The sequence below is a fragment of the Neomonachus schauinslandi genome, chromosome 5 (assembly GCF_002201575.2).
Source record: "Neomonachus schauinslandi chromosome 5, ASM220157v2, whole genome shotgun sequence".
NCBI classification, from domain to species: domain Eukaryota; kingdom Metazoa; phylum Chordata; class Mammalia; order Carnivora; family Phocidae; genus Neomonachus; species Neomonachus schauinslandi.
The window spans coordinates 160,689,671-160,715,392 of NC_058407.1; the positions used below are offsets into that span (position 1 = coordinate 160,689,671).

Here is a 25,722-nt window from a genome sequence, read left to right on the forward strand (position 1 = left end):
CAAATGTACTCCAGAAAGGGGAACAATCTCTCCTGGTACCACCCTGGTGATTGATCCCTATACCACTCTGTGTGCACTCCCAGGCCAGAGCCCCCCTTCTCTCCAGGAGTGCATGGTATAGTTCTGCTTCTACAAAAGTTATGTGCTTTCAAAATCTCTGAGCATGAGCTCCACACACTGCAGAAAAACCTGAGCCACTCAGTTCCCCCAGCTCCTCAGTCTTGGTCCAAGAGATTTTCTTCTTGTGCGAACCCGACACCTCACTCTCTCAACCCCTCTCTCCTACTCTCCCTTTTCTCTCTCTGTGGAAAGTGTTCCCTCCCCTCTGCAGCACAGCAACTTTTCTCTCCCCCAATTCACTTCTATGTACCTCACACCTGCCTCCAACTATGGAGACCCTTCTTCCAATCCTCAGATCGATTTCCTGGGTGTTCCAAGTGACCTGACCTCAATACAGCTGTGTTTGGGGGACAAGGAAAGCCCAGAATCCCACTACTTCTTCACCATCTTAACTCCTTTCTCCTAAGATTAGCTTTTTATACCATATTTTATACCTATGGCTCATGAATGAATCCCCTAGTTCTTTTTGTTTTTTTAAAATAAATCCCCTACTTATATTTAGATATATTTAAAAATGTACACTGGAAGTGCATCTGGAGTTATGGTAAAAATAAAATCCCACAGCTAATGAACACTATTTACACTGTGCTATATATTCCTTTGACTTTTTTTTTCATTTTAGCAAATATTTATTGAGTGGAAACTCTGTGCTAGTCTTTATTATAAACACTGAGGATATAGAATCTAACAAGATGGTCAGGGTACCTGCTCTTGAGGAGTTAACATTCTAGTTGGGGAATATATACAATAAGAAAACAAATTTTAAAAATTAGTTCACTTAAGTACTATAAAGATCATCTCACAGGAAGATAGAGAATGATAGGGTTCTACCATACACAGAAAGATAAAAGAAGGCTATTTCTTACGCTCTTTCTCCTTCTTTATATTGGTGCACACTTGAGTCTGTAAGGTTTCAGAAACAGCCTTCATTTTATAAAAATCTATTATTTCTTCTTCCAGTTGTCTTCTCTCCTCCTCAAGTTTCATGGTCTCCTCTTGTTGGGCTCTTTTAAGATGCTCAAACTTTTCCTGTAGCTGTGAAACAAATGTGCAGTTATGACTCAAAGTACCCTATGGTGGCACATTCCCAGGGACATGCTTGTCTTTTCTACTGGTTATCAAACATAGCCTACATCAAAGTAGAGCTTGATCTTAATGACAGTTTCAAAATTTCATATTTAAAGTAAAAAATCAGATATAGAATTTCTTTCTTTTAATTTTAAATGTGTCCCCATTGAACCAAATGTAATAAAACACAAAGTTATGAAAAACACTTAATTGTAGAAATTTTTCCTAATGAGGTATATATTTTTAACTCCACATTTTCCCATAACTCTACATTTTCCCATAAATCTCTTTGAGTAAAATTTAATATATCCAAGTCCACTAAAATTACATACATTAAAATATGACATGGATTATAAAATATTTCCTGACATTTTAATTCATAAAAGCATTTTGAAAGAAAGTCTGATAATTTCCTTGTTAAGTAATATTAGCATAATTATAGGAAGAAACAAAAATCTCATTCAGTTACTTTTTATTTGCTTCTGAGATCTTATTTTATCTGTGGGACTTAAAATGAGCTTAACTAACCATAAAAAGGAAACAATATCACCTAGAGTTTCCATTAGAGAAAGGCCTGGGTCTTTAGCATGACTTTATTCAACATAAGCATTGCTTGTATGCATCAGAGGACATATGATTTTTAAAGCTATGTCTACTGTGGCATAAAAATACATAGGACCCTTATCTTCAGTTTAACATTTTGAAAAAAAAAAAAAACAACTGGGTGCTTAAACTGCCACAATATTAATTAGCTGGCTTATATAGGGCTGTGAAGAACACAAGCACGTTGTCATACTAGTGGTTCTCAACTCTAGATGACCATTAGAATCATTCAGTAAGCTTGCAAGTCTCCCAATGCACAGGTTGCACACAGATCAGTTGCATCCGACTATCTGGAGTGGAAACCTGAGTATCACTGCTTTTAGAAATTCCTAGGTGAAGTTTTTCCCAAAAAAGATGGCGGAGGAGTAGGGGAACCTATTCCAACCGGTCCCAGGAATTAAGCTGGATATCTACCAGACCACTCTGAACACCCACGAAATCAGCCTGAGATGTAAGAAGATATATCAGGATCTCTACAAACAGAATATTGCAAGGAGTTGGTTTCAAGGTATGAAGCAGGGAGCCGTCATTCCGCGGGCACATATCCAAAGATAAACGGAAGGGGTAGGGAGCCGTGAGGATCATACACTGCCGGTGATTGATAACCTCCCAGGCTGGGGACAGGGCACAGACTCGCAGACCAGTAGCAGCACGGAAAAGACTTTAGGGCAGTCCCCTGGACTGAAACCTTGAGCAGCGGGGCCGCGTGTGCAAACTGGGGGCAGCTGGTGGTTTTAGAAGCACAAAGGGCAGAGACGTGCCCCCATGCCCCGATCTGGAGGCAAGGACTGGGAGCCCTGCTGAAGGGCGCACAACCCAGGATGCTGCAATTTATAGCAGCACAGACAGAAATGGAGATAGTGTGGCCTGGAGAGCTCACTGAAGAACAGACTGTGATCTCTCTGCTCTGAGGGAGAGGGTTGGAAATGGTCTTTTCTGCTCTGACTCTCAGAAGAGATGCAGAAAGCCACCAAGGAAAGCTGCCAGAGAACAAAAGCCCCCCCAAAACGGTTTTCACTGAGCCCATCCACCCCCACAAGGGGCAGGGCAACTTTGCCTAAACAGGGTTGCCTGACTAAGAGCACAGCAGGGCCCTCCCCCAAAGATAGGCTGGGAAAACAAGAGGTCAGCAACCCTAAGGTCCCTAGAAAACACGTACATCTTACTTTGATGGTGGTCAATAATTTGGACTCTGTATATTCCCTCAACCACCCATCAACAGAATGACTAGGAGGAGGAACCCCCAAAATAGGAAAGGATCAGAGATTATGATTTATGGCACAGATTTGCAAGTGGTTACAGATATAACCAAGATGTCAGAGATGGAATTCAGGGTAGCAGTTGTGAACACAATATCTAGAATGGAGAAATTGATTAATGGCAACATAGAGTCTCTAAGGGCAGAAATGAAAGCTGAACTGGCAGAACTTAAAAATGCTATCAATGAGATCCAATTTAATCTAGATATTCTAACAGCTAGGGTAAGTGAGGCAGAAGAACGAATTAGTGACCTGGAAGACCATTTAATAAATAAAAAGGGAAAAGAGGAGGCCAGGGAAAAACAACTCAGAAACCATGAAAATGGAATCAGAGAAATAAGTGACACCAACAAACATTCCAATGTCAGAATTATTGGAATACCTGAGGGGTGGAGAGAGAGAGGGGGGACTAGAACATATATTTGAGCAAATTGTAGCTGAGAACTCCCCTAATCTGGGGAATGAAACAAACATTCATGCCCTAGAGGCAGAGAGGACCCCTCCCAAGATCAAGGAAAACAGGCCAACACCCCGGCATGTAACAGTAAAACTCACAAATCTTAGAACCAAGGACCATCTTAAGGGCAGTTAGGGGGAAGAGATTCCTTATGTACAGAGAGAGGAACATCAGGATAACATCAGACCTATCCACAGAGACCTGGCAAGCCAGAAGGGGCTGGCAAGACATATTCAGGGTACTAAACGAGAAGAACATGAAGCCAAGAATACATTATCTGGCAAGGCTGTCATTTATAATGGATGGAGAGACGCAGAGCTTCCAAGACCGGCAGAAACTGAAAGAATATGTGACCACTAAGCCAGCCCTGCAGAAATATTAAGGGGGGGTTCTATAAAAGGAGAAAGACTCCAGGAGTGACACAGAACAGATATTTACAGGGTAAAAACAGGGTCTTCACAGGCAACATGATGACAATAAATTCATATCTTTCAATAATCACTCTCAATGTGAACAGCCTAAAGATACATCCAGACTGAAAGTGAAGGGATGGAGATCCATCTTCCATGCCAGCGGACTTCAAAAGAAAGCTGGGGTAGCAATTCTTATATCAGACAAATTAGATTTTAAAATAAAGACTGTAGTTAGAGACACAGAAGGACACTACATCATTTTTTTTAAAGATTTTATTTATTTATTTGAGAGAGAGAGAATGAGAGACAGAGAGCACGAGAGGGAAGAGGGCAGAGGGAGAAGCAGACCCCCTGCTGAGCAGGGAGCCCGATGTGGGACTTGATCCCGGGACTCCAGGATCATGACTTGAGCCAAAGGCAGTCGCTTAACCAACTGAGCCACCCAGGCACCCGACACTACATCATTCTTAAAGGGTCTATCCAACAAGAGGATCTAACAATTGTAAATATCTACGCCCCCAACATGAGAGCAGCCACCTACATAAGCCACCTGTTAACCAAAATAAAGAGTCATATTGATAACAATATGTTAATTGTAAGAGACCTCAATACTCCACTCTCAGCAATACACAAATCATCTAAGCAGAAAATCTACAATGAAACAAGAGCTTTGAATGACACACTGGATCAGAAGGACCTCAAAGATATATACAGAACATTCCACCCTAAAACAACTGAATACGCATTCTTCTCAAGCGCACATGGAAGTTTCTCCAGAATAGACCACACACTGGGACACAAATCAGGTCTCAACAGATACCAAAAGACTGAGCTTATTCCCTGCATATTTTCAGCCCATAATGTTTTAAAACTGGAACTCAATCACAAGAAAAAAATTGGCAGAAATTCAAACACTTGGAAGCTAAAGAGCACTCTGCTCAAGAATGTTTGGGTCAACCAAGAAATCAAAGAAGAACTTAAACAATTCATGGATGGACACATGAAAAAGTGCTCAACATCGCTCTGCATCAGGGAAATCCAAATCAAAACCTCAATGAGATACCACCTCACACCAGTCAGAATGGCTAAAATTAACAAGTCAGGAAATGACAGATGTTGGCGGGGATGCAGAGAAAGGGGAACCCTCCTACACTGTTGGTGGGAATGCAAGCTGGTGCAGCCACTCTGGAAAACAGTATGGAGTGTCCTCAAAAAGTTGAAAATAGAGCTAGCATACAACCCAGCAATTGTACTACTGGGTATTTACCCCAAAGATACAAATGTAGGGATCTGAAGGGGTACGTGTCCACAATAGTCAAACTGTGGAAAGAGCCAAGATGTCCAACAACAGATGAATGGATAAAGAAGATGTGGTATATATATACAATGGATATTATGCAGCCAACAAAAGGAATGAAATCTTGCCATTTGCAAGGACGTGGATGGAACTGGAGGGTATTATGCTGAGTGAAATAAGTCAGTCAGAGAAGACATGTATTATATTACCTCACTGATAGGAGGAATTCTTAATCTCAGGAAACAAACTGAGGGTTGCTGGAGTGGTGGGGGGTGGGAGGGATGGGGTGGCTGGGTGATAGACACTGGGGAGGGTATGTGCTATGGTGAGCACTGTGAATTGTGTAAGACTGTTGAATCACAGACCTGTACCTCTGAAATAAATAATACATTATATGTTAAAAAGAAATAGAAGAAGATAGCAGGAAAGGAAGAATGAAGGGGGGAAATCGGAGGGGGAGAAGAACCATGAGAGACTATGGATGCTGAGAAACAAACTGAGGGTTCTAGAGGGGATGGGGTGGGGGGTTGGGTTAGCCTGGTGATGGGTATTAAAGAGGGCACATACTGAATGGAGCACTGGGTGTTATATGCAAACAATGAATCATGGAACACTACATCAAAAACTAATGATGTATGGTCATTAACATAACATAATAAAAAAACCCTTAAAATTAATAATACTCGTAAAAGTGAATACAAATTATACCAGACTACTATACTTGCCTCTTTTTCAGATTCTTTAAATGTTGTTTCTTTCTCTTTTACTCGCTGCATAAACTTTTGTTTCAGTTCTTCTTCTTCCCTCTGACATTGATCATAGAACTTTTGTCTTTTGGTTTCATAGATCTCTTGAAAACTATAAAAAAATATTTTAATACTCTCATATTAAAATGGTAATATAAATAAACCTGTAAAAATATATATTGTATGATAAGTCCCATGTAAGGGCATTTACCAACATTTTCCTCATGTATAGAAATAGAAATTTTTATATCATGAGATGTAAAAAAAGTAAGGTGTAGTATTGAAGAATATATAGACAGTATGCCTAAAAAGTACTAGAATTTTGAAACAATTATATTACTGATTTCTTGTTACCACCACTTTTCAATATATCACACTTCTTCACATCTTTTGATAATAAAATTTGGGGAAACCTCCACTTTATAAGGTTCTTATTGAAAATAAAGCCACGCAGGGATGCCTGGGTGGGTCAGTTGGTTAAGTGTCTGCCTTTGGCTCAGGTCATGATCCTAGAGCTCTGGGATTGAGTCCCACATCAGGCTCCTTGCTCAACAGGAAGCCTGCTTCTCCCTCGGCCTGCCACTCCCCCCTGCTTGTGCTCTCTCTCTCTCTCTCTCTCTCTGATAAATAAATAAATAAATAAAATCTTTAAAAAATAAAAATAAAATAAAGCCAGGCATCCTAATAATAATAATAATAATAGTATAATACTGGCACAAAAATGGAACATAGTAGAGAGCCCAAAAACAAACCCAGGTTTATGTGGTCAATTCATCTATGACAAAGGAGGCAAGAATATACAATGGGGGAAAGACAGTCTCTTCAATAATTGGTACTGGAAAACTGAACAGCTATATGCAAAAGTATGAAACTGGACCAGTTTCTTATACCATACATAAAAAGAACCTCAAAATTAATTAAATACCAAAATGTGAAACCTGAAACCATAAAACTTCCTGAAGAAAACAAGCAGCAATCTCCTGGACATTGGCCAACATTTTCTACCAACATTTTTCTAGCTATGTCTCCTAAAGCAAAAGAAACGAAAGCAAACATAAATTATTATGACTACACCAAAATAAAAGCCTTTTGTACAGTGGAGGAAACCATCAACAAAATGGAAAGGTAACCTACTGAATGGGAAAAAAAAACATTTGCAGGGAAGCCTGGGTGGCTCAGATGGTTAAGCATCTGCCTTCGGCTCAAGTCATGATCCCAGGGTCCTGCGATCGAGCCCCACATCAGGCTCTCTGCTCAGCTGGGAGCCTACTTCTCCCTCTCCCTCTGCCTCTCCCCCTGCTTGTGATCGCTCTCTCTCTGTCAAATAAATAAATAAAATCTTTAAAGAAAAACATTTGCAAATGTTCTTTATGTATTTTGGTTATTAATCTTTTATCAGATATAAGAACTTATATGACTCAACACTAAAAAAAAAAACTGATAAAAAATGGGCAGAGAACATGAATAGAGATTTTTCCAATGAAAATATACAGATGGCCAAAAAACACATGAAAAAATGCTCAACATTACTATCATCAGGGAAATGCAAATCAAACCACAATGAGATATCATCTTACACCTGTCAGAATTGCTAGAATCAAAAAGACAAAAATAAAAAAATGTTGATGAGGATGTGGCAAAGAGGAACCTTCATGCACTGTTGGCTGGAATGTAAATTGGTGCAGCCACTGTAGAAAAAAGTATGGAGGTTCCTTAAAAAATTAAAAATAGAAATATCATAGGTTCTAGTAATTCCACTACTGCTTATTTACCCAAAGAAAATGAAAACACTAATTTGAAAAAAATATATGAATCTTTATGTTTATTTCAGCATTATTTACCATAGCCAAGATATGGAGGCAACCTAAGTTTCCATCAATAGATGAATGGATAAATAAGATGTGGGGGGTGTGTGTGTGTGTGTGTGTGTGTGTGTGAAAAGAATTTTACTCAACCTTAAAAAAAGAATCTCGCTATTTGTGACATGAATGGACCTAGACAGTACTATGCTAAGGGAAATGTTAGACATAGAAAGAAAAATACCATATAATTTCATTTATATGTGGAATCTAAAAAACAAAGCAAATGAATAAACAAACAAACAAGAAAAGGAGAAACAGAAGAATAAATACAGAGAACAAACTGGTGATTGCCAAAGGGAAAGGTAATGGGAGATTGGCAAAATGGACGAAAGGGAGCGGGAAGTACAGGCTTCTGGTTATGGTATAAATAAGTCATGGGGATGAAAGGTACAGCATAGGAAATATAGTCAGTGGTATTATAATAGTGTTCTATGGTGACAAATGGTAGCTACACTTGTAGTGAGCATAGCATAATGTATAAAGTTATCAAATAATTATGTCTACATCTGAGAGTAATGTAATATTGGGTATCAACTATACTTCATTTTTTTAAATTGACTTTGAGAGTAAAAAAAAATCTGGTTTCCACAACATTTTTATTAAAAAGCCCATCTCTTCTCCCAAAATAAAACTATAAAAATTAAGTCAGGCATCTTTCAAAATTTAATTCAGTTAAGATAGCCAGTTCAATTTTGGTTGTCTTCAAAGTACCTAAAAAATCGATATACCTGGATCATACTACACTGTCATCCTTTGCAGTACAAATCCTATTCCTCTTAAATATATCTAAATACACCTGCTCTCTATTTTCACTTGACTTCCACAATGTTACTGTTGCTTTTCCTCTTTCCTTCATCCAACATTCAATGTCCTTTGCCATCCTTCTCAATATCCTTTGCCAGCCTTTATCAGTCTTTGCCAATATTTGAAAATCTCCTCCATGAACATCTATTTCATATAAAATACAAAAATAAAAACAAAATAATATTTTTCTTTTGGATACACATTTCAGCATATACACATATTGAATACTCATATTTGAGTATATAAATGGGCCTTTGAATTACATTGCTGCTAATAACTCTATCCATCTAAGTCTGATGATTAAAAAACATACAATTCAGGATGACCCAGAATGTGAAATGTATAGTTATTCTCATTCCCAAATGATTGAATCTCATGGTTGTAAGGGATTTCTAAATCACCCATTAGCTTGTTCTGACAAGATCTCCTCCACTCACCTAAGTGGCTTGTTGTCTGGGCTGACATCAGTAAAGTCCATTTTCTTTAGTTTGCAGCACCTATAACGTTCATAGTGCTGAATGTGGGTTTGTTCTTTCAGGTCTTCTGTATTTATACAAAGAAGCATATCCCGGAGCTTGACAAAATCACAGTGATTTTCATTTTCCACTAGGCAGAAAAATAAGAAAGCAACAACACTCATTATCCATCCTTGGCACACAATAAGTATTCCTGAGTGAATGTATGCATGAAAAACACATTTAAAATAACAGCTAAGAGATTGTCATAATTAATAGATCTAATTCTTTGTAATTGTAACTATGATTATATGGTACATATCTATTATAGACAGAGTTTATTTTTGGATCAGGAAATTTGCTTTAATTTATTGGCCAAAATATAAATAGGAAACGGTGAATTAACATGTTATATTAGTGTATGGCATAGTTTTTTGTTAATAATTGTTAGTATTTTACAAACTGCTCCCAAGGTATTTCACAGAGCACTAACAAAGAATGTAATATAATTTCACTAAAGTAAATAATTTCATTAATCCTGCTATCATGAAGGCATTAAAATTATGCATGTTTTAGTTCTCAAATACTATTTATACCCCATATTTATGAAACCAAATTAGTTAATATTTAAAATCAATCAATAAATTTACATGGCTCTCTCCTGTGTTTGTCATATCCAGACTACTGAGAACTATATATATTTTATTGTGCATGATATTGTAACCAAATTTAATATTCATTAAAATATATTATTTTGTGTTTCATAAATTTAATTTTTAATATATCAATTAATAAAACAACATTTTGGAAACTAGCACAAGTGGAAATAATCCAATCCCCAGTAATTTGTATTACAACTATATAAACCAGAGAATACATGACTGCCTGTTAGAGTATTTCAACTCATCACAATGTTAGATAACTAATATAAATATTTAAGCATAATTTTTCTAAAGGTAAATTACATTTCTTTATTTTAAAAATAGTTAACCATTTTTTTGTCTAGTGAGCACTTAAAAATGCCCTATAAATTAAGTAGTAATTAATTTATGTAACAGGTTTTAACACTAGTATTTATGCTTTAATGTTGCTCAAAGTTTTTTTGTTCAAAGCACTTTCCAACATTCTGAATGTAATTATTTATGCATATAGAGATACTATGCATATGTCAGATTGGGGTAAATGAGGAGGTTCTACCAAACCTCTGTGAATTTTTGTCTAAAGCACCACCTAGCAAACTCTTAGGAGAATGAATTATAGTCAAAGTAAGAATTTGCTTAAATGGAAAATAATTTGTGCTCTTTATTAGTAACCCTTAATTTACTGTTTAGCAACAATTACCAACATTGACTCAAGTTAAAATATTTTAAGACTATAAGAATACACACACACACACACACACACTTTCCAAAGCAAGCCTGCTCACTTTTATCACATTTACCTTGTAAAACTCCCCAAGGGTACTGACGGCCTCTGACCATTCTTTTTCCAACTTTCACTTCATCCATACTCCCTACTACAGCAAAAGGTAATTGTCCCTAAAAGTAAGAACAACTTTAATTATGTTCCCTTATAACAACATGGCCTACTCTGTTCTTTCTTTCTTTCTTTTTTTTTAGGGAGAAAAACAAATTAGATTTTTATTTTTTTTTATTATGTTACTTATTTCTGTTATGGGAATCGATAGAGAGAAGAATATCATAATAAGTTTATTCAAACAAGGCATCTACCCTGTCTCAGATTTTAAGACTTAGTAGTAAATATGTGCAAATTAATTTTTGCAAGCATTATCATCAGGCCATGCACACAACTTAAAACTATCTACTGAGTAGAGCCTAAAGCAAGGGGTTCTGCTATGGGGAATACAAATAAAAAATATTTTTACTAGATACAAATTTTTTCACATTATCTTTACCCTGAAATACAAACATGTTGAGGAAATAATATGTAAACCACTTTTAACTCCAGTATACAAGTTAAAATGGAAAATATTAAGAAAAAATTATAGGGGCGCCTGGGTGGCTCAGTCATTAAGCTTCTTCCTTCCGCTCAGGTCATGATCCCATGGTCCTAGGATTGAGTCCCACATGGGGCTCCCTGCTCCGTGGGAAGCCTGCTTCTCCCTCTCCCACTCTCCCTGCTTGTGTTCCCTCTCTCACTGTGTCTCTCTCTGTCAAATAAATAAAATCTTAAAAAAAAAAGAAAAAAACTATAATAATTAGTTAATGGGTATACAATTAGAGTATACTAATAAATATACTCTATACATCTCAGTGAATTCTAAATAAAATTAAAGGGTCACTCTGGGAGGTGAGAGTCAGAGGGATCTGAAAATTAATGTGTAACCCAAGGGAGATTGGGGAAGATGATAAGAAGAATAATCATAGGTAAAATAAGGTTTTGAGCAGGATGTAAAGACAGCAGAAATATGCAAGATAAATTCATGATCTGTCAGAAGTTACATAGACTGAATAGAAGGGTTGATATACAAGAAGTGTCAATGATAAAAATTATTAAGCATCATTTTAAATATTTAATAATTAACAGTATTTAATTTATTAATTTTGGTTAAAAAAATATTCCCTATGAATCCCTAGAGGTAAAATTAGAGAGGTCAAAATCTTTAAGACAAAATCTAAAGAAAATATAACACGGAAGAATAAATAAAAATCTTACATTACTCAGCTTTTCAATTCAGAAAACTAGTTTGTGAAATCTTAAAATAAATAGTGTATGAAAAATAACAAAAGAAAATGGAAGAAACAGAATTAGTACTTATTTGTTATATCTAGACACCGTGTATCAGGGACTTTGCTAGAAGTTTTACAAGAAGCCTCAATAGTCGTATCAGTGATCCCATAGTATACATAAGTTAACAGGCTCAGGGAAGATAGAAATTGTATAAGATCCTGTGGATTTTTTAAATAGTTTTACTCTTTTTTAAAGTTTTTATTTAAGTTTCAGTTAGTTAACATATAGCGTAATATTAATTTCAGGTGTACAATGTAGTGATTCAACACCTCCATACAACACTTGGTGCTCATCACAATGCACTCCCTAATCCCCATCACCTATTTAACCCATCCCCCAACCCATCTCCCCTCTGATAACCATCAGTTTGTTATCAAATAGTTAAGAGTCTGTTTCTTGGCTTCTCTCTCTCTCTCTTTTTCCTTTACTCATTTGTCTTGTTTCTTAAATTCCACATATGAGTGAAATCATATGGTATATGTCTTTCTCTGGCTAACTTACTTCCCTTGGCATTATACTCTCTAGCTCTATCCATGTCATGGCAAATAGCAAGATTTCATTCTTCTTATGGCTGAATAATATTCCATTGTATATATGAACCACATCTTCTTTATCCATTCATCTATTGATGGACAAGTGGGCTGCTTCCATAATTTGGCTATTGTAAATAATGCTGCTATAAACATACAGGTGCATGTATCCCTTTGAATTAGGGTGTGGTTTTTTTTTTTTTTTAAATGTTGGGGGTAAATACCAAATAGTGCAACTACTGGATCATAGGATAGCTCTATTTTTAACTTTCTGAGGAATTTACATACTGTTTTCCCTATTTTGCTTCTTATATTCCAGTTTTCTTTTTGTTTCCTTTACATCTTTTATTAAAGATTTTATTTAATTATTTGACAGAGAGAGACACAAGCAGGGGGAGTGGGATAGGGAGAAGCAGGCTTCCTGTGGAGCAGGGAGCCCGATGCGGGGCTTGGTCCCAGGACCCTGGGATCATGACCTGAGCCGAAGGCAGATACTTAACAGCTGAGCCACCCAGGCACCCCTCCATTTACAACTTAAATGTTTTTTCATACCTTCACTTTTAATCTGTGTGTGTCTTTAGGTCTGAAGTGAATCTCTTATAGACAATACATGGGTCTTGCTTTTTTTTTTTTTGCCATTTTAACCATTTTATTATTTTTTAAATTTAATTTAATTTTATTATGTTATGTTAGTCACCATACAATACATCATTAGTTTTTGATGTGGTGATCCACGATTCATTGTTTTCATATAACACTCAGTGCTCCATGCAGTACATGCCCTCCTTAATACCCATCACCTGACTAACCCATCCCCCCACCCCCCTCCCCTCTAAAACCCTCAGTTTGTTTCTCATGTCCATGGTCTCTCATGGTTCCTCTCTCCCTCCGATTCCCCCTCTTCGTTTTTCCCTTCCTTCTCCTAATGTCCTCCATGCTATTCCTTATGTTCCACATATAAGTGAAACCATATGATAATTGACTTTCTCAGCTTGACTTATTTCACTTAGCATAATCTCCTCCCGTCCCCTCCATGTTGATGTAAAATTTGGGTATTCCTCCTTTCTGATGGCTGAGTAATATTCCATTGTATATATGGACCACAGCTTCTTTATCCATTCATCTGGTCTTGCTTTTTTATACGTCCAGTAATTCTGTCTTTGGATTATTTAAAACATTTACCTTTAGAGTGATTAATGATAATAAGTACTTATTACCAGTTATTGTTTTACAGTTGTTTTTATAGTTCTCTCATCCTTCCTCCTTCTCTTGTATTCTTCCCTTATGGTTTAATGTTTTTCTCTAGTGTTATTCTTCTATTTCTTTTTCTTTTTACTATCTATTTTAGATTTTTTATTTTTTTTACCATTAGTTTTATATATAATATCTTATGTGTATAGTAGCTTATATTAAGTTGATGGTCATTTAAGTTTGAACCCATCTTAAAAGAACCAAATTTCTATTCCCCCTCACCACATTTTAAATATATGGTGTCATACTTTACATCCTTTTATCTTATGAATTCTTGACTCATATTTGTGGATAGGGTGATATGGGTTTTTTTGGTTTGTTCTGTTTTGTTTAAATTCAAGTTAGTTAACATATAATGTATTATTAGTTTCAGGGAGAGAATTCGGTGATTCATCAGTTGCATGTAACACTCAGTGCTCATTATATCAAGTGCCCTCCTTAATGCCCATCACCAAATTGCCCCATCACCCAAATTAACCCATCCCCCAACCCACCTCCCCTCTGATAACCATCAGTTTGTTATCAAATAGTTAAGAGTCTGTTTCTTGGGGCACCTGGGTGGCTCAGTTGTTAAGCGTCTGCCTTCGGCTCAGGTCATGATCCCAGAGTCCTGGGATCGAGCCGCGCATCGGGCTCCCTGCTCAGTGGGAAGCCTGCTTCTCCCTCTCCCACTCCCCCTGCTTGTGTTCCCTCTCTTGCTGTGTCTCTATCTGTCAAATAAATAAATTAAAAAAAAAAAAGAGTCTGTTTCTTGGCTCCAGCAACCCTCAGTTCATTCCATATAGTTAAGAGTCACATCTGTTGTTTCCTGACTTGTTAATTCTATCCGTTCTGACTAGTGTGAGGTGGTATCTCATTGTGGTTTTGATTTGTATTTCCCTGATGCCGAGTGATGTTCAGCATTTTTTCATGTGCCTGTTGGACATTTGTATATCTTCTCTGGAGAAATGTCTGTTCATGTCTTCTGCCCATTTCATGACTGGATTATTTGGTTTTTGGCTGTTGCATTTGATAAGTTCTTTATAGATTTTTGATATTAGCCCTTTATCTGATATGTCATTTGCAAATATCTTCTCCCATTCCATAGGTTGCCTTTTAGTTTTGTTGTTTCCTTTGCTGTGCAGAAGCTTTTTATCCTGATGAAGTCCCAAAAGTTCATTTTTGCTTTTGTTTCCTTTGCCTTTGGAGACATGTCTAGGAAGAAGTTCCTGGGGACGAGGTGAAAGAGGTTGCTACTTGTGTTCTCCTCTAGGATTTTGATGGATTCCTGTGTCACATTTAGGTCTTTCACCCATTTTGAATTTTTTTTTTAAAGATTTTATTTTATTTATCTCGGAGGGAGAGAGGGAGAAGCAGGCTTCCCGCCAAGCCCCGATGTGGGGCTCGATCCCAGGACCCCGGGATCATGACCTGAGCCGAAGGCAGATGCTTAACGACTGAGCCACCCAGGCACCCCTCCATTTTGAATTTTTAAAAAGATTTTACTTACTTATTTGACATAAAGAGAGAGAGACAGAGCACAAGCAAGGGGAGTAGGAGAGGGAGAGGCAGACTCCCTGCCGAGTCAGGAGCTTGATGCAGGGCTCAATCCCAAGACTCTGGGATCATGACCTGAGCCAAAGGCAGATGCTCAACAGACTGAGCCATACAGGCACTCCTGAATTTATTTTTGTGTATGGTGTAAGTAGTCCAGTTTCATTCTCCTGCATGTAGCTGTCCAACTTTCCCAACACCATTTGTTGAAAGATTGTCTTTTTTCTATTAGATATTCTTTCCTGCTTTGTCAAAGGTTAGTTGACCATAGAGTTGAGAGTACTTTTCTGGGTTCTCTATTCTGTTCCATTGATCTATGTGTTTGTTTATGTGCCAGCACCATCATGTCTTGATGATTACAGTTCTGTAATATAGCTTGAAGTCTGGAAATGTGATGCCTCCAGCTTTGCATTTCTTTTCAACATTATTTTGACTATTTGGGGTCTTTTGTGGCTCCATACAAATTTTAGAATAGTTTGTTCTAAGCATGCTATCACTTTTAAATACAGAAGGTAGAATTGAAATTTAAGTCTAACTACAGGGTTTACCTTTCAAATATGATTTGAGGAGGAGTTAAGATGACAGAGGAATGGGGGATCCTAAGCTTGCCTCATCCCTTGGACACAGCTAGATAATTATCAAAACAGTCTGAACACCCAAGAAATCAGAGGCCTGAAAGAACAAAACTGCAAGTCTACAAGTAGAAAAGCAAGCACCTCTGGAAGGTAGGAGGTGCGGAGTGGATTTAGGGGAGATAAGAACTTTGAGGACTGTGGAGGGGAGGGAGCCCTGCTTACAGAGACGCCACATGGTAGTATAAGCAACAGAGCATTACCCTGCTGTGTCCACCCTGAGAGATTATAATCTCTCTCCCCACCTCCCCCTCTTTTTTTCCTCTCTCTTCTTTTTTCTTTCATCTTATTGATTTGGATCATCTTGGCTTCAGTGGTGTATCTGTGGTAGTGTTCGACCACTTCAGATTTTTTCTACGGAGCATTTTGCTTGGGGCATGGTTGATATTTTGGACTGTGTCCATTCCCTCAATGATCCCTCAACATAATGAGGAGGAGGAGGAACTCCCAACAAAGAAAAAACCAGAGACAATGTCCTTTGCCACAGAACTAATGGATATAGATATACGCACGATGGCAGAGACAGACTTCAGGATAGCAATCATGAAGTCAATAGCTAGGCTGAAGAAAAGCATTAGTGACAATATAGAATCTCTAAGGGCAGAAATGAGATCTAATCAGGCCGAAATTAAAAATGTTATGAACGAGATGCAGTCTAAACTGGATACTCTAACAGCCAGGGTGAGGCAGAAGAACAGATTAGAGATCTAGAAGATAAGCTGATAGAAAGGAAAGAAGCTGAGGAAGATAGGGATAGGCACTAGTAGCCCATGGAAATAGACTTAGAGAGATCAATGACACAATGAACATTCCAATGTCAGAATTATTAGTATCCCTAAGAGGGTGGAGAGAGAGAGGGCCAGAGGTGTAACTGAGCAAATCATAGCTGAGAACTTCCCTAATCTGGAAACAAGCATTTGTGTCTAAGAGGCAGAGAGGACCCCTCCAAAACCAATAAAAATATATCATATATATTATGTATATATATGATATATGACATATAATAGTGAAGCTTATAAATCTTAGAGCCAAGGAAGCCTATCCTGAGAGCAGCTAGGGGGAAGAGATTTCTTGTGTAGAGAGGGAGGAACATCAGAATAACATCAGACCTATCCACAGAGACCTGGTAAGCCAGAAATGGCTGGCAAGACATATTCAGATACTAAATGAGAAGAACATGCAGCCAAGAATACTTTATCCAGCAAGGCTGTCATTCAGAATGGACAGAGAGACAAAGAGCTTCCAGGACCAGCAGAAACTGAAAGAATATGTGACCACCAAGCCAGCCCTGCAAGAAACATTAAGGGGGATTCTATAAAAGAAGAAAGATCCCAAGAGTAATATGCACCAGAAATTAACACAGACAATCTATAGAAACAGGGACTTTACAGGCAATACCAATGCACTAAATTCATATCTTTCAAAAGTTACTCTCAAAGTGAACAGCCTAAATGCACCCATGAAATGGCACAGGGTTTCAGATTGGAGAAAAAAGCAGGACCCATCCATATGCTGTCTACAAGAGACTCATTTTGAACCTAAAGACACATCCAGACTGAAAGTGAGGGGATGGAGAACCATTTATCATGGTAATGGCATTCAAAAAAGCTGAGGTAGCAATTCTCATAACAGACTAATTAGATTTTAAACCAAATACTGTAGTAAGAGATGTAGGGGGACACTATATCATACTTAAAGGGCCTATCCAACAAGAAAGTCTAACGATTGTAAATATCTATGCCCCCAACGGGAGCAGCAACTACATAAGCCAACTAATAACAAAAATAAAGAATCATATTGATAATAATACATTAATAGTAAGAGACATCATCATAGATATATACAGAACATTCCACCCTAAAACAACAGAATACTCATTCTTCTCTAATGCACATGGAACTTTCTCCAGAATAGATCATATACTGGCTCACAAATCAGTACCAAAAGATGGGGGTTATTCCCTGCATATTTTCAGACCAAAGTGCTTTGAAACTGGAACTCAACCACAAGGAAAAATTTGGAAGGAATGCAAACGCTTGGAGGTTAAAAAGCATCCTGCTAAAGAATGGATGGGTCAACCAGGAAATTAAAGAGGAACTTAAACAATTCATGCAAACCAATGAAAATGAAAACACATTGGCTCAGAACCTAGGGTATACTGCAAAGGCGGTCCTTAGAGGGAAGTACATAGCCATCCATGCCTCTCTCAAAAAAGTAGAAATATCCCAAATGCACAAGCTAATCTTACAACTAAAGGATCCGGAGAAAGAACAGCAAATAAAGCCTAAACCAAGCAGGAAAAGAGAAATAATAAAGATTAGAGCAGAAATCAATGAAATAGAAACTAGAAGAATAGTAGAAGTGATCAATGAAACTAGAAATTGGTTTGTTGAAAGAATGAATAAGATCAATAAACATCTGTCCAGACTTACCCAAAAGAAAAGTGAATGGACCCAGATTAATAAAATCATGAATGAAAGGGGAGAAATTACAACCAGTACCAAGGAAATAGAGACAATTATTAGAACTTATTACCATCAGGTATATGCCAAAAGCTATGCAATCTGGAAAAAATGGATGCTTTCCTGGAAACTTATAAACTACCAAGACTGAGGGCGCCTGGGTGGCTCAGTTGGTTAAGCGACTGCCTTCGGCTCAGGTCATGATCCTGGAGTCCCTGGATCGAGTCCCGCATCAGGCTCCCTGCTCAGCAGGGAGTCTGCTTCTCCCTCTGACCCTCCCCCCTTTCATGCTCTCTCTCTCTCAGTCTCTCTCTCTCAAATAAATAAATAAAATCGTTAAAAAAAATTATAAATAAATAAATAAATAAACTACCAAGACTGAAACAGGAAGAGGTAGAACATCTGAACAGACAAGTAACCAGCAAGGAAATTGAAGCAGAAATCAGAAATCTCCCAAAAAACAAGAGTCCAGGGCCAGATGGCTTCCCAGGGGAATTCATTTAAAGAATGAAACATTTAAAGAAGAAATCATACCTATTCTACTGAAGCTGTTCCAAAAAATAGAAATGGAAGGAAAACTTCCAAACTTGTTCTATGAGGCCAGCATTAACTTGATTCCCAAACAAGACAAAGACCCCATCAAAAAGGAGAATTACAACCAATATCTCTGATGAGCATGGAGCCAAAATACTCACCAAGACACTAGCCAATAGGATCCAACAGTACATTGAAAGGATTATTCAGCATGACCAAGTGGGATTTATTCCTGGGATGCAAGAGTGGTTCAACATTCAGAAATCAATCAATGTGATAGAGCACATTAATAAAAGAAAAGACAAGAACCATACAATCCTCTCAATTGATGCAGAAAAAGCATTTGACAAAATACAGCATCCTTTATTGATTAAAACTCTTCAAAGTATAGGGATAGAGGGAACATACCTTAATATCATAAATCCATCTATGAAAAGCCCACAGTGAATATCATTCTCAATAGGGAAAAAATGAGAGCTTTTCTCTTAAGGTCAGGAACATGACAGGGATGCCCACTCTCACCACTATTATTCAACATAGTACTAGAAGTCCTAGCAACAGCAATAAAACAACAAAAATAAATAAAAGGCATTCAAATTGGCAAAGAAGAAGTCAAACTCTCTCTTTTCACAGATGACATGATACTTTATGTGAAAAACCCAAAAGGCTCCACCCCCAAATTACTAGAACTCATACAGCAATTCAGCAACATGGCAGGATACAAAATCAATGCACAGAAATTAGTTGCATTTCTATGCACTAATAATGAGACTGAAGAAACAGAAATTTTAAAAAATCAACCCCATTTACAATAGCACCAAAAACCATAAGATACCTAGGAATAAACCTAACCAAAGAGGTAAAAGATCTATATTCTAGAAATCACAGAACACTTATGAAAGAAACTGAGGAAGACACAAAGAGATGGAAAAACATTCCATGCTCATGGATTGGAAGAATAAACATTGTGAAAATATCTATGCTGCCCAGAGTAATCTACACTTTCAGTGCCATCCCCATCAAAATACCATTGGCATTTTTCACGGAGTTGGAACAAACAATCCTATAATTTGTATGGAATCAGAAAAACCCCGAATTGCCAGGGGATTGTTGAAAAAGAAAACCAAAGCTGGGGGTATCACAATGCTTGACTTAAAGCTATATTACAAAGCTGTGATCAAGGCAGCATGGTATTGGCACAAAAACAGACACATAGATCAATGGAACAGAGTAGAGTCTCCAGAAATGGACCCTCAACTCTGTGGTCAACTAATCTTCAACAAATCAGGAATGAATATCCAATGGAAAAAAAGTCTCTTCAACAAATGGTGTTGGGAAAGTTGGACAGCCACATGCAGAAGAATGAAACTAGACCATTCTCTTACACCATACACAAAGATAAATTAAAAATGGCTGAAAGACCTCAAAGTGAGACAGGAATCCATCAAAATCCTAATGGAGAACATAGGCAGCAACCCCTTTAACATTGACCACAGCAACTTCTTTCAAGACATGTCTCTAAAGGCAAGGGAAACAAAAGCAAAAATGAACTATTGGGATTTCATCAAGATAAAAAGCCTTTGCACAGCAAAGGAAACAGTCAACAAAACTAAGAGGCAACCCACAGAATGGGAGAAGATATTTGCAAATGACATATCAGATAAAGGGCTGGCATCCAAGATCTATAAAGAACTTCTCAAACTCAACACCCAAAAAGCAAATAATCCAGTCAAAAAATGGGCAGAAGACATGAACAGACACTTCTCCAAAGAAGACATACAAATGGCTAACAGACACATGAAAAAATGTTCAACAACACTAGCCATCAGGGAAATACAAACCAAAACCACAATGAGATACCACCTTACACCAGTTAGAATCACAAAAACTAACAAGACAGTAAACAAGTGTTGGCCAGGATATGGAGAAAGGGGAACCCTCTTGCACTGTTGGTGTAAGCTGGTACAGCTACTCTGGAAAACAGTATGGAGGTGACTCTAGACATTAAAAATAGAGCTACCCTACTACTCAGCAATTGCACAACTAGTTATTTACCCCAAAAATACAGATGTAGTGAAAAGAAGGGCACATGCTCCCCAATGTTCATAGCAGCAATGTCTACGATGGCCAAACTGTGGAAGGAGCCAAGATGCCCTTCAACAGATGAATGGATAAAGAAGATGCAGTTCATATATACAATGGAATATTACTCAGCCATCAGAAAGGATGAATACCTACCATTTGCATCGACATAGAACTGAAGGGGATTATGTTAAGTGAAATAAGTCAAGCAGAGAAAGACAATTATCATATGGTTTCATCATATGTGGAATATAAGGAATAGCATGGAGGACAACAGGGAAAGGGAGGGAATACTGAATGGAAAGAAATCAGAGAGGGAGACAAACCATGAGAGACTCTGGACCCTGGGAACCAAACTGAGGGTTACAGAAGGGAGGGAGGTGGGGGATCAGGTAACTGGGTGATAGATATTAGGCACGTGTGTGATGAGCACTGGGTGTTATACCCAACTCTTGAATCACTGAACACTACATCAATATTTTTGATGTACTATATGTTTGATAATTGAACATAATAAAAAATTTTAAATAATAAAAATAACAATATATTTTTTAATGAAAAAAACAAAAAATTTTAAAAAACACTTGGTATTAGGATGTTCCTGCTGATCTTCTGGTGGAGGGTTCTGTTGTGCTGATTCTCAGGTGTCTTTGCCCCATCAGAATCGCACCACCCTTGCCAGGAGGCCAGGCTCGTTGTGAATGCCTTCAGATTGCTCTACGTGGCTTTTGTTCCCTGAAAGCTTTCTCCACCACTTTAGAGGATGAAAATCAAAATTGCAGTCTCCCAATCTCCAGCTGGGGATCTGAAATATTGCACCCCCCACCTCTTCAGTGAGTCTTCACAGAAAATCAGTCAATCACTCTTGTCTCCCTGGTTTCCATCTACACTCTGTGTTCACCCAACCTGCGACCAAGCATTTTTATCTCAGGCTCCTGACCCCATTTTGAGTCTCCAAACTTTACAGACTCCTGTGGCATGCACTCTCACCACTCCCCCCTGGGGGATAGAGAGGAGTCTTGCCACGGTTCTGCCTCTTGTTGGGCCCCTGCTTGGAGAGTGGTTGCCTGACCGGCCAAGGTTCATGGTTTATGGCAACACAGCTCAAAGCCCATTCCTGGGCTCTCTGTTTGCAGTCAGCTTCCCTACTCCAATGTTTGGGAACTCTGCAGCACTCAGGCACCCCCATTCTTTTTGTGACCTCAGGGATCCTGAGACCACACTGTTCCACCTAGGGTTCTGCCCACTTTGCCACCTGAGTGCCTCAGACAGGAACATCCCTCACTGGAGCAGACATCTAAAAGTTTTGATTTTGCAGTCTACTGCTATATCACTTTCCAGTAGCCGGCTTATGGAGGTTCCCTCCCTCTGCCCCCATGGTTTATCTTGATATACGGCCTGGGATTCCTTGCAAAAAGTAGTTGGTTCTCTATTTGTAGAATTGCAGCAATTCTTTTCTTAGATCTCCAGTTGAGTTCACAGATGTTCAGAAAGATTTGATAGCTATTTAGATGAATTCCAGAGGCCAGACAAAATTAGGGCCCCCTACTCCTCTGCCATCTTCCTCTTAAATCTGTTACATTTGTATACACCACTAATGAAGCAGCAGATAAAGAAACCAAGGAATCAATCCCATTTGCAATTGCACCAAAAATGGTAAGATACCGAGGAATATATCTAACTAAAGAAGTAAAAAATCTATACTCTGAAAACAATAGGACACTTATGAAAGAAGTGAAAGAGGACACAAATAAATGGAAAAACATTCTGTGATCATGGTTTTGAAGAACAAACATTGTTAAAATTTCGATACTACCCAAAGCAATCTACACATTTAATGCAATCTCTATCAAAATACTACCAGCGTTTTTCACAGAACTAGAACAACCAATCCTATAATTTGTACAGAACAAGAAAAGACCCCAAATAGCCAAACAATTGTGAAAAAGAAAAACAAAACTGAAGGCATCACGATTCTGGATTTTAAGCTACATTACAAAGCTGTAGCCATCAAGACAGTAAGGTACTGGGGTGCCTGGGTTGCTCAGTCAGTTAAGCGTCTGCCTTCAGCTTAGGTCATGATGCCAGGGTCCTGGGTTCAAGCCCTGCATCAGGCTCCATGCTCAGTGGGGAGCCTGTTTCACCCTCTCCCTCTGCAGCTCCCCTTGCTGGTGTTCTCTCTCTGTCAAATAAATAAGTAAAATCTTAAAAAAAAAAAAAAAGACAATATGGTACTGAAACAAAAACAGACATATAGATCAATGGAACAGAACAGAGAACCCAGAAATGGACCCTCAAATCTATGGTCAACTAATCTTCAATAAAGCAGGAAAGAATATCCAAAGGGAAAAAGACAGTCTCTTCAACAACGGTGCCGGGAAAACTGGGAAGCAACATGCAAAAGGATGAAACCAGACCACTTTCTTACACCATAAAACAAAAATAAATTAAAAATGGATGAAAGACTTAAATGTGAGACAGGAATCCATCAAAATCCTAGAGGAGAACACAGGCAGAAACCTCTTTGACCTCAGCCTTGCAACTTCTTATTAGACACATCGCCTGAGGCAAGGGAAACAAAAGCAAAAGTGAATTATTGAGACTTTATCAAGATAAAAAGCTTCTGCACAGCAAAGGAAACCATCAACAAAACTAAAAGGCAACCAATGGAATGGGAGAAGATATTTGCAAATGACATATCTGATAAAGGGTTAGTATCCAAAACCTATAAAGTACTTATCAAATTCAACAACCAAAAAACAAATAATCCAGTTAAGAACTGGACAGAAGACAGGGGCGCCTGGGTGGCTCAGTCGTTAAGCGTCTGCCTTCAGCTCAGGTCATGATCCCAGGGTCCTGGGATCGAGCCCCGCATCGGGCTCCCTGCTCCACGGGAAGCCTGCTTCTCCCTCTCCCACTCCCCCGGCTTGTGTTCCTGCTCTCGCTATTTGTCTGTCAAATAAATAAATAAAATCTTTAAAAAAAAAAAAAAAAAAAAGAACTGGACAGAAGACAAAAATAGACACTTTTCCAAAGAACATACAAATGACTAACAGGCACATGAAAAGATGCTCAACGTAAGTTATCATCAGGGAAATGCAAATCAAAACCATGATGATATACCACCTCACACCTGCCAGAATGGCTAAAATTAACAACACAAGAAACAAGAGGTGTTGACAAGGATGTGGAGAAAGGGGAACCTTCTTGCACCATTGATGGAAATGCAAACTGGTGCAGTCATTCTGGAGAACTGTATGGAGGTTCCCTCAAAAAGTTAAAAATAGAACTGCCCTAAGATCCAGTAATTACACTACTAGGTATGTACCCAAAGGATACAGAAATACTGATTTGAAGGGGTACGTACACCCCAATGTTTTGTAGCAGCATTATCAACAATAGCCAAACTATGAAGAGAGCCCAAATGTCCATTGAATGTCCACTGAATGATGAATGGATAGAGAAGGTGTGATATATATATATATATATATATATATATATATATATATATAGAGAGAGAGAGAGAGAGAGAGAGAGAGAGAGAGAGAGAGACAGTACCTTACTGTCTTGATGGCTGAATGTTACTCAGCCATCAAAAAATGAAATCTTAACATTTGCAATGACATGGAAGGAAATAGAGGGTATTATGCTAAGCAAAATAAGTCAGCCAGAGAAAGACAAATAGCATATGATTTCACTCATGTAGAATTCAAGAAACAAAACAGATAAACAGAGGGGAAGGGAAGGAAAAATAAAATAAGACAAAATCAGAAATGGAAACAAACCATGAGACTCTTAACTATAGGAAACAAACAGGGTTGCTGGAGGGGAGGTGGGTGGGGGGATGGGGTAACTGGGGGATGGGCATTAAAAAGGGCACATGATGTAATGAGCATTGGGTGTTACATGCAACTGATGAATCACTAAACTCTACCTCTGAAACTAATAATACATTATATGTTATTTAATTGATTTTAAATTTTAAAAAAAGAAAAAAGAATAATTTCAAATCTACAACCTAACCATTAATTTTAAGACACTAAAAAAAAAGAAGAAAGATCTAAACCTAAAGAAGGCAGAAGGAAGGAAATAATACTGGGTAAAGTGTGAATTAATGAAATAAGGAACAGTAAAATATAGAAAAATCAAAGATATTAAAAGTGGGTTCTTTGAATAGATCAACAAAATTGACCAACCTTTAGCCAGATCAGCCAAGATAAAAAGAAGAGACTCAAGTTACTAGAATCAGAAATGAGACACATTAACACCAACATTGCAGAAATAAAAATAATGATAAATGAATACTATGGACAACAGCACACCAACAAATCAGAAAACTAAATAAAATGGGTATTTACTCATTTCTCCACTGATGATATACAAACTTAAAAAACACATATAAAGGGTGCCTGGGTGGCTCAGTTGGTTAAGCGACTGCCTTCGGCTCAAGTCATGATCCTGGAGTCCTGGGATCGAGTCCCACATCGGACTCCCTGCTCCGCGGGAAGCCTGCTTCTCCCTCTCCCATTCCCCCTGCTTGTGTTCCCTCTCTCTCTGTCAAATAAATAAATAAAATCTTTAAAAAAAAAAAAGAAATTTTTGGGGGCGCCTGGGTGGCTCAGTTGGTTGGGCGACTGCCTTCGGCTCAGGTCATGATCCTGGAGTCCCGGGATCAAGTCCTGCATCGGGCTCCCTGCTCAGTGGGGAGTCTGCTTCTCCCTCTGATCCTCCCCCCTCTCATGCTCTCTCTCTCTCTGTCTCATTCTCTCTCTCAAATAAATAAATTAAAATTCTTAAAAAAAAAAAAACCACATATAAAGATGCTCAACTTCAGTAATCATTAGGAAAATTCAAATCAAAAGT

General features: G+C 38.1%; 1 protein-coding gene across 1 annotated transcript in view; it reads right to left on the reverse strand.

The window, feature by feature from the left end:
• Positions 1–765: 765 nt before the first annotated feature.
• Positions 766–25,722, reverse strand: part of SEPTIN14 (septin 14) — a 42,520-nt gene continuing 17,563 nt past the window's right edge. The window contains exons 6-9 of the mRNA XM_021700440.2: positions 10,526–10,622; positions 9,067–9,235; positions 5,943–6,075; positions 766–1,155 (exon numbers count right to left, since the gene is read on the reverse strand). Coding sequence (XP_021556115.1) covers positions 976–1,155; positions 5,943–6,075; positions 9,067–9,235; positions 10,526–10,622 — 579 coding nt within the window. The 3' untranslated portion in view covers positions 766–975. The remainder of the gene's footprint in view (positions 1,156–5,942; positions 6,076–9,066; positions 9,236–10,525; positions 10,623–25,722) is intronic.